General features: G+C 47.6%; 1 protein-coding gene across 1 annotated transcript; it reads left to right on the top strand.

The window, feature by feature from the left end:
• The first annotated feature begins 567 nt into the window (after positions 1-567).
• Positions 568-3,046, top strand: LOC115148270 (uncharacterized). Its single transcript, XM_029690216.1, has 2 exons — positions 568-991; positions 1,028-3,046. The coding sequence occupies exon 2, from the start codon at positions 1,713-1,715 to the stop codon at positions 2,316-2,318; it is 606 nt and encodes a 201-aa protein (XP_029546076.1). The 5' UTR covers positions 568-991; positions 1,028-1,712; the 3' UTR covers positions 2,319-3,046.
• Positions 3,047-10,643: the final 7,597 nt, after the last annotated feature.

Raw genomic sequence — 10,643 nt, 5'->3', positions numbered from 1 at the left:
AGCGCCAACGTCCCCAGCTTTTCAATTACCAGGACGCTCCTGCTGCCCGAGCCGAATCTCACACTTCCCCAAACCCTCCCCACCCCTCCTCCCTGTCTCCTCCCCACCCCTCCTCCCTCTCTCCTCCCCCCCCATCCAGCCTAGCTGGTCGGGGAGGAGAGCACAGGCCCTGAACTCTCTCTCCAGGGTTATTGGGTCCTGGACATCCAATCTCTCTCGGCTTAATCAACAGCAGTCGAAGTGATTGGGACGCCATGGGTAGAGGATGGGGTGTGTGTGTGGGGGGGGGGGGGGGGGGGGCTGGGGGGGGGCTAAGAGGACTGGGTTGGCTTTGATGAAATTACGATGCAAATATTTTTGTCCATTTTTTTGGAAGGAAAATGTTTTAATGTTGTATTTCAGTAAAAATACAAAACATTTTGAACAACGGAGCAGGTTGTGTTTAATGATTAGAAATAAAGCTACATTAAACAAACCCCCTCTCCCACACAAATGATAATGAGGCATCTCTTCACTTATATAGAAACACACGTCTTATTACACTACGCTTTCCACACATCTAAATACAAACCTCAATCTCTTCAAGTCAAGATCGTTCAACATGATTTACAGATGACTTCTTGAATACATTTGACTTGTCGTGTCGTGTTCAGTAGGCACGTCACGAAGCAGAGAGGTACTCTGAACTTGTCCAATAAGAAAACGCTCATTTTCTTGATCTGTTGAAAAGTGTTTTCTTATGCCGTGCCCTAATGAACACTACCCTGGTAGGTATCACATTTGGTTAATTACATATAAAAATCACAAAGTTGAATCCATAGAGCGTTCAATAAGTAGGTGTAAAACAGGGCACGTTATGTCATATTACTCAATGCTGGACCGACTGAGGACAAAGGAGAAGTATGCTAAGCGTCTTTCTGCCTACCTGTCCGTCCCTCCGTCCGTCCGTCTATCGGCAGAGAAGCAGCAGCAAATACAGCTAGCAGCTCAGGTGGAGTAAGCCATGATGAAGACATGAACAGCTCAGGTGGAGTAAGCCATGATGAAGACATGAACAGCTCAGGTGGAGTAAGCCATGATGAAGACATGAACAGCTCAGGTGGAGTAAGCCATGATGAAGACATGAACAGCTCAGGTGGAGTAAGCCATGATGAAGACATGAACAGCTCAGGTGGAGTAAGCCATGATGAAGACATGAACAGCTCAGGTGGAGTAAGCCATGTTGAAGACATGAACAGCTCAGGTGGAGTAAGCCATGATGAAGACATGAACAGCTCAGGTGGAGGAAGCCATGATGAAGACATGAACAGCTCAGGTGGAGGAAGCCATGATGAAGACATGAACAGCTCAGGTGGAGTAAGCCATGATGAAGACATGAACAGCTCAGGTGGAGTAAGCCATGATGAAGACATGAACAGCTCAGGTGGAGTAAGCCATGATGAAGACATGAACAGCATTGTTGCACTGATGGGCAGCATGTTTAGAGCAAAGTGAGGTAATCTAAACCTGGGACAGGGAGATTAGAGGCAGGTCGGGAAGGGACAGGGAGGTTAGAGGCAGGTCGGGAAGGGACAGGGAGGTTAGAGACAGGTCGGGAAGGGACAAGGAGGTTAGAGGCAGGTCGGGAAGGGACAGGGAGGTTAGAGACAGGTCGGGAAGGGACAGGGAGGTTAGAGACAGGTCGGGAAGGGACAGGTCGGGAAGGGACAGGGATGGGGAAAAATGCAGCACTGATGGAGGTAGATGGCCGGGAAGGGACAGGGATGGGGGACACTGCAGCACTGATGGAGGTAGATGGTCGGGAAGGGACAGGGATGGGGGACATTGCAGCACTGATGGAGGTACATGGTCGGGAAGGGACAGGGATGGGGGACATTGCAGCACTGATGGAGGTAGATGGTCGGGAAGGGACAGGGATGGGGGACACTGCAGCACTGATGGAGGTACATGGTCGGGAAGGGACAGGGATGGGGGACACTGCAGCACTGATGGAGGTGCATGGTCGGGAAGGGACAGGGATGGGGGACACTGCAACACTGATGGAGGTAGATGGTCGGGAAGGGACAGGGATGGGGGACACTGCAACACTGATGGAGGTAGATGGTCGGGAAGGGACAGGGATGGGGGACACTGCAGCACTGATGGAGGTAGATGGTCTGGAAAGGACAGGGGACACTGCAGTACTGATGGAGGTAGATGGTCAGGAAGGGACAGGGATGTTAGAGGCAGGTCGGGAAGGGACAGGGATGGGGGACACTGCAGCACTGATGGAGGTAGATGGTCAGGAAGGGACAGGGATGGGGACACTGCAGCACTGATGGAGGTAGATGGTCGGGAAGGGACAGGGATGGGGACACTGCAGCACTGATGGAGGTAGATGGTCGGGAAGGGACAGGGGACACTGCAGCACTGATGGAGGTAGATGGTCAGGAAGGGACAGGGATGTTAGAGGCAGGTCGGGAAGGGACAGGGATGGGGAACACTGCAGCACTGATGGAGGTAGATGGTCAGGAATGGACAGGGATGGGGGACACTGCAGCACTGATGGAGGTAGATGGTCTGGAAGGGACAGGGATGTTAGAGGCAGGTCGGGAAGGGACAGGGATGGGGACACTGCAGCACTGATGGAGGTACATGGTCGGGAAGGGACAGGGGACACTGCAGTACTGATGGAGGTAGATGGTCTGGAAGGGACAGGGATGGGGACACTGCAGCACTGATGGAGGTAGATGGCCGGGGAGAGACAGGGATGGGGGACACTGCAGGTGAGAGGTCAGAGGAGGCTGCTGGGTGGGAGAGAAATGGTGGGGGAGAGGTGGATGAGGAAGTGTGAGTATGTATGAGAGATTTACAAGCATTGACAATAGAATAGATGAGCGTTGCCTCTCCATGGATGGATGCAGGGATCCTCTAGGGACACAGAGGACATAATAGAGAGGGTCTCAAAGAAGGGGACAGTCCTCCAGACTGCAGAGAGGGTATCAAAGCAGGGGACAGACCTCCAGACTGCAGAGAGGGTCTCAGAGAAGGGGACAGTCCTCCAGACTGCAGAGAGGGTCTCAAAGCAGGGGACAGTCCTTCAGACTGCAGAGAGGGTCTCAAAGCAGGGGACAGTCCTCCAGACTGCAGAGAGGGTCTCAAAGCAGGGGACAGTCCTCCAGACTGCAGAGAGGGTCTAAAAGCAGGGGACAGTCCTCCAGACTGCAGAGAGGGTCTCAAAGCAGGGGACAGTCCTCCAGACTGCAGAGAGGGTCTCAAAGAAGGGGACAGTCCTCCAGACTGCAGAGAGGGTCTCAAAGAAGGGGACAGTCCTCCAGACTGCAGAGAGGGTCTCAAAGAAGGGGACAGTCCTCCAGACTGCAGAGAGGGTCTCAAAGCAGGGGACAGTCCTCCAGACTGCAGAGAGGGTCTCAAAGAAGGGGACAGTCCTCCAGAGAAACAGAGGATGACCTACCAGAAGGATGGGAAGCGAGGGGGGGCTTCACAACATGGCGTACAACCAACTGGGCAAGCACCAGGTCCCAGTTTTTCAAAACGTTTAACCTGTTTGGGATAGGGGGCAGTATTTTCACAGCCGGATAAAAAATGTACCTGATTTAATCTGGTTACTACTCCTGCCCAGAAACTAGAATATGCATATAATTAGTAGATTTGGATAGAAAACACTCTAAAGTTTCTAAACCTGTTTGAATGGTGTCTGTGAGTATAACAGAACTCATATGGCAGGCCAAAACCTGAGAAGATTCTATACAGGAAGTGCCCTGTCTGACAATTTGTTCTCCTTCTAGGGCATCTCTATCAAAAATACAGAATCTCTGCTGTAACGTGACATTTTCTAAGGCTTTCATTGGCTCTCAGAAGGCGCCAGAAAGTGTAATGAGAGCTCTCCAGTCTCTGGGCAAAAAACAGCAGGAGTTTTTGTGAGTGGTCCTGCTGAGAACAATGACACTGGAGCGCGCGTGCACGAGACGACTCCATTTTTTTCTTTCAGTGCTTGAACGAATACAACGTCGCCCGGTTGGAATATTATCGCTATTTTACGAGAAAAATAGCATAAAAATGTATTTTAAACAACGTTTGACATGCTTCGAAGTACGGTAATGGAATATTTTGATTTTTTTTGTCACGAAATGCGCCTGCGCGTCACCCTTCGGATAGTGAGTTGAACGCACAAACAAAACGGAGCTATTTGGATATAACTATGGATTATTTCGAACCAAAACAACATTTGTTGTTGAAGTAGAAGTCCTGGGAGTGCATTCTGACGAAGAACAGCAAAGGTAATCCAATTTTTCTTATAGTAAATCTGAGTTTGGTGAGGGCCAAACTTGGTGGGTGTCAAATTAGCTAGCCATGATGGCCGGGCTATGTACTCAGAATATTGCAAAATGTGCTTTCACCAAAAAGCTATTTTAAAATCTGACACCGCGATTGCATAGAGGAGTTCTGTATCTATAATTCTTAAAATAATTGTTATGTTTTTTGTCAACGTTTATTGTGAGTAATTTAGTAAATTCACCGGAAGTTTGCGGTGGGTATGCTAGTTCTGAACATCACATGCTAATGTAAAAGCAGTTTTTTGATATAAATATGAACTTGATTGAACAAAACGTGCATGTATTGTATAACATAATGTCCTAGGAGTGTCATCTGATGAAGATCATCAAAGGTTAGTGCTGCATTTAGCTGTGGTTTTGGTTTTTGTGACATATATGCTTGCTTTGAAAATGGCTGTGTGATTATTTTTGGCAGGGTACTCTCCTGACATAATCTAATGTTTTGCTTTCGCTGTAAAGCCTTTTTGAAATCAGACAATGTGGTTAGATAAAGGAGAGTCTTGTCTTTAAAATGGTGTAAAATAGTCATATGTTTGAGAAATTTAAGTTTTTGCATTTTTGAGGTATTTGTATTAGCGGAACGTCTGTCCCTAACAGGTTAATCAGGAATCGACAGTCCTCTGGCTGTTTTTTTTTTTTTAAATGTATCTGATCAGTCTCATCCAGATCAAACAACAAAGGATTTTCAGTGCTTTGAACAGGCCTACACCTCATCTACTGGAGAAGTGATGGTACTACTTCTACACTGGCACAGGGAAACAGATGAGGAAACGACATGAATACAGGTTCCTTGAGAGAAAAAAAATGATAAAGCTTGAATATCACTTATAAGCAAGTACTTTAGATGCATTTCTTTGACACTTCTCAATAACAACTGCTCACATACCTACCTATGCTCCGGTCGATTTAACATAATGACCCTTTGGTTTTCAGATGGAAGAAAGGTATTTTTACACGTCACCCTTAGCTACATTGACATTTCTTGGTTATAGTGCCTTTCACCTTTCTAAATCCCATCCTTCCAGCTGGATCAAGATGATCCATATTTTCAGCATCGAAACTATCCTTACCTTTGAGTTCTGAAAAAAATGCAAAAAATGACATTCAAACCTGATTAAAGGTCAGATTGGATTACCAAATCCTCCTCTAATCGAGAGGATCAGAATCACATTTTTATGTTTAGAAAAACCCAATTCTAACATTTAATCCTATCTGATTACTGAAATCCGATCAGGTAAGGAGAAACGATACAGCCATGACGCCCTCGGAGGATTCCGTTGCATCTTCCTCTTTGGTAAGGATGGAGGGATGAATGGAGTTCCAGGGACTCAACGGATGGAATGTAAGTCAACAGCGTGGGACAAACTAAGTGCAAGTCTTCTTCTCTGGTAGATTTAATGCGATACAGTCACTGTGGTTAGACATTTTATTTCCTACTTACTCGGCTTCTTCTTCCAATGTTGGTTAGTTAGAGAACTTCTGCTTCGTCCCATAGTAACAGATGGGTACCAGGGTACAAGCGCCAAAATTCCAGTAACTTCCCCCCCAAAATTCCCAGCTTTCCAGAAATCTTGAAAATACGGAATCCTCCAATCATTACTTCTGGTTAACCAGGGTATTTCTGGGAAAGTGACCTGCATTTTGCAACCCTAGTACAGGGTTCAGAAGGTAGGTCATTTCTGATTAGCGAAGAAGGCCTTGGTGGCACCACAGGTAGGGTCGGTACACAGTGGGCAGCACAGGGTGGGCTGGCGGGAGCAGGCCTCGTCTGGACCAGGTCAGCCAGCGCCTGAGAGAGGAAGGTTCAAAGTTCAGTTAATCTGAATAAAAAAAACAAATTTCCTACGCAAAAGCAAACTTGCTATAAAATAATTTCTTAAAACAATAAATAAACAGTACAGGATGAGGCGCAATAGGACAGACTGATTAATTTACACAGAACATTTTTCAATTAGGCTTCAAGTGGGGCGGCAGCGTAGCCTAGTGGTTAGAGTGTTGGACTAGTAACCACAAAGATGCAAGATTGAATCCCTGAGCTGACAAGGTACAAATGTGTCGTTCTGCCACTGAATAAGGCAGTTAACCCACTGTTCCTAGGCCGTCATTGAAAATAAGAATTTGTTCTTAACTGACTTGTCATTTACCAGCTTCAAATCTGAAGACAGCAGTGGTTAAAGGGATGAATAATTCAGAGGAAGACCAAGAGAACAACTTTGTATAGCGAATACTAATATACAATGCCTTTGGAAAGTATTCAGACCCCTTGACTTTTTCCACATTGATGAAAAAAATCTATCTACAGACAATAATGTAAAAGTTTTTTTTTCTTTGTTGCTAATTTATTAAAAATAGAAAAATGAAATATCACATTGCCCCAGTCTGAGGTCCTGAGCGCTCTGGAGCAGATTTTCATCAAGGATCTCTCTGTACTTTGCTCTGGTCATCTTTCCCTCGATCCTGACTGATTTTCTAGTCCCTGATGCTGCCACCACCATGCTTCAACGTAGGGATGGTGCCAGGTTTCCTCTACATTTACATTTACGTCATTTAGCAGACGCTCTTATCCAGAGCGACTTACAAATTGGTGCATTCACCTTATGATATCCAGTGGAACAACCACTTTACAATAGTACATCTATATCTTTTTTTGGGGGGGGGGGGGGGGGGGGGGGGGGGGTTAGAAGGATTACTATATCCTATCCCAGGTATTCCTTAAAGAGGTGGGGTTTCAGGTGTCTCTGGAAGGTGGTGATTGACTCCTCTGTCCTGGCATTGTGAGGGAGCAGCACTCCACCAGTTAGGCCATTATGGTAGAGTGGCCAGACAGAAGCTAGGCGTGACGCTTGGGATTCAGGCAAAAGAGTTCAATCTTGGTTTCATCCGACCAGAGAATCTTGTTTCTCATGGTCTGAGAGTCCTTTAGGTGCCTTTTGGCAAACTCCAAGCGAGCTGTCATGTGCCTTTTACAGAGAAGTGGCTTCCGTCTGGCCCCTCTACCATAAAGGCCTGATTGATGGAGTGCTGCAGAGATGGTTGTCCTTCTGGAAGGTTCTCCCATCTCCACAGAGGAACTCTGGAACTCTGTCAGAGACCATCGGGTTCTTGGTCACCTCCCTGACCAAGGCTGTTCTCCCCCGATTGCTCAGTTTGGCCGGGTGGCCAGCTCTAGGAAGAGTCTTGATGATTTAAAACTTCTTCCATTTAAGAATGATGTCAGGATCGAGGGAAAGATAAACGGAGCAAAGTACATAGAGATCCTTGATAAAAACCTGCTCCAGAGCACTCAGGACCTCAGACTGGGGTGAAGGTTCACCTTCCAACAGGACAATGACCCTAAGCACACAGACCAGACAATGCAGGAATGGCTTTGGGACACGTCTCTGAATGTCCAGCCAGAGCCCGGATTGAACCCGATCAAACATCTCTGGAGAAACCTGAAAATAGCTGTGCAGCGACGTTCCCCATCCAACCTGACAGAGCTTGAGAGGATCTGCAGAGAAGAATGCGAGAATCTCCCCAAATACAGGTGTGCCAAGCTTGTATCGTCATACCCAAGAAGACTCGAGGCTGTAATCGCTGCCAAAGGTGCTTCAACAAAGTACTGAGTAAAGGGTCTGAATACTTATGTAAATTTGTTATCAGTTTTTTTTTTTTATAAATTTGCAAACATTTCTAAAAACCTGTATTTGCTTTGTCATTATGGGGTATTGTGTGTCTTTTTTTGAATCCATTTAAGAATTAAGACTCTAACAAATTTGGAAAATATCAAGGGGTCTGAATATTTTCTAAACATACTGTAACTTGTATAGTGAACATTAATGAGCATACGCACATTATATACCAAACCAGGGTTTAGTATCAGTTAGCTGAGTTTCCATTCAGAGACTCAGCCCTTCTAATGTTCTCCACACCACACAGAGAGATAGGAGCGAGACAGATAAAAGAGAGCATTCGAGAGAACACAGGCTCATTAGTGCTGCAGTGTCACAGTCCCCCTACCCCTTCAGATCTCAGTCAGACAAACGTGTCTCAAATATTGACTTCTCCGAGACAGTGACCCCGAAACACAACATCAACCTACAGAAATCAGGTCCTCCTCTAATTACTGAAGAGTAGAATAATAACATGTCATTTAGGAGACACTTTTATCTATAGCGACTTAGTCACGCGTGCATACATTTTATGTATAGGGTGGTCCCGGGAATCGAACCCACTATCCTGGCGTTGCAAGCACCAAGTGCTACCAACTGAGCTACAGAGGATAAGAATAAAATATACAGGGTCATATCAGTGACTGCTCTAGCTACAGGTCAGAGAGGAGACCAGACCTTTAGCTACAGGTCAGAGAGGAGACCAGACCTCTAGCTACAGGTCAGAGAGGAGACCAGACCTCTAGCTACAGGTCAGAGAGGAGACTAGACCTCTAGCTACAGGTCAGAGAGGAGACTAGACCTCTAGCTACAGGTCAGAGAGGAGACCAGACCTCTAGCTACAGGTCAGAGAGGAGAACAGACCTCTAGCTACAGGACAGAGAGGAGACCAGACCTCTAGCTACAGGTCAGAGAGGAGACTAGACCTCTAGCTACAGGACAGAGAGGAGACCAGACCTCTAGCTACAGGTCAGAGAGGAGACCAGACCTCTAGCTACAGGTCAGAGAGGAGACTAGACCTCCAGCTACAGGACAGAGAGGAGACCAGACCTCTAGCTACAGGACAGAGAGGAGACTAGACCTCTAGCTACAGGACAGAGAGGAGACCAGACCTCTAGCTACAGGTCAGAGAGGAGACCAGACCTCTAGCTACAGGTCAGAGAGGAGACTAGACCTCCAGCTACAGGACAGAGAGGAGACTAGACCTCTAGCTACAGGACAGAGAGGAGACTAGACCTCTAGCTACAGGTCAGAGAGGAGACTAGACCTCTAGCTACAGGACAGAGAGGAGACCAGACCTCTAGCTACAGGTCAGAGAGGAGACCAGACCTCTAGCTACAGGTCAGAGAGGAGACTAGACCTCTGGCTACAGGTCAGAGAGGAGACTAGACCTCTAGCTACAGGTCAGAGAGGAGACAAGACCTCTAGCTACAGGTCAGAGAGGAGACTAGACCTCTAGCTACAGGACAGAGAGGAGACCAGACCTCTAGCTACAGGACAGAGAGGAGACCAGATCTCTAGCTACAGGTCAGCGAGGAGACCAGATCTCTAGCTACAGGACAGAGAGGAGACTAGACCTCTAGGTACAGGTCAGAGAGGAGACCAGACCTCTAGCTACAGGTCAGAGAGGAGACTAGACCTCTAGCTACAGGTCAGAGAGGAGACCAGAACCTCTAGCTACAGGTCAGAGAGGAGACCAGACCTCTAGCTACAGGACAGAGAGGAGACCAGACCTCTAGCTACAGGTCAGAGAGGAGACTAGACCTCTAGCTACAGGACAGAGAGGAGACCAGACCTCTAGCTACAGGTCAGAGAGGAGACTAGACCTCTAGCTACAGGTCAGAGAGGAGACTAGACCTCTAGCTACAGGACAGAGAGGAGACCAGACCTCTAGCTACAGGTCAGAGAGGAGACTAGACCTCTAGCTACAGGTCAGAGAGGAGACCAGACCTCTAGCTACAGGTCAGAGAGGAGACTAGACCTCTAGCTACAGGACAGAGAGGAGACTAGACCTCTAGCTACAGGACAGAGAGGAGACTAGACCTCTAGCTACAGGTCAGAGAGGAGACTAGACCTCTAGCTACAGGACAGAGAGGAGACCAGACCTCTAGCTACAGGTCAGAGAGGAGACTAGGACTCTAGCTACAGGTCAGAGAGGAGACTAGACCTCTAGTTACAGGTCAGAGAGGAGACTAGACCTCTAGCTACAGGTCAGAGAGGAGACAAGACCTCTAGCTACAGGTCAGAGAGGAGACTAGACCTCTAGCTACAGGACAGAGAGGAGACCAGACTTCTAGCTACAGGACAGAGAGGAGACCAGATCTCTAGCTACAGGTCAGCGAGGAGACCAGATCTCTAGCTACAGGACAGAGAGGAGACTAGACCTCTAGCTACAGGTCAGAGAGGAGACCAGACCTCTAGCTACAGGACAGAGAGGAGACCAGATCTCTAGCTACAGGTCAGAGAGGAGACCAGATCTCTAGCTACAGGTCAGAGAGGAGACCAGACCTCTAGCTACAGGACAGAGAGGAGACTAGACCTCTAGCTACAGGTCAGAGAGGAGACCAGACCTCTAGCTACAGGACAGAGAGGAGACCAGATCTCTAGCTACAGGACAGAGAGGAGACCAGACCTCTAGCTACAGGTCAGTGAGGAG

Source organism: Salmo trutta, chromosome 15 (genome assembly GCF_901001165.1).
Source record: "Salmo trutta chromosome 15, fSalTru1.1, whole genome shotgun sequence".
Taxonomy (NCBI): Eukaryota; Metazoa; Chordata; class Actinopteri; order Salmoniformes; family Salmonidae; genus Salmo; species Salmo trutta.
Note: the sequence above shows the minus strand (reverse complement) of the source record. Positions and strands in the feature narration are given on the sequence as shown.

Excerpts from the sequence above, each read along its gene's own strand:
- LOC115148270 (XM_029690216.1), top strand. The coding sequence starts at position 1,713 with ATGGGGAAAAATGCAGCACTGATGGAGGTAGATGGCCGGGAAGGGACA.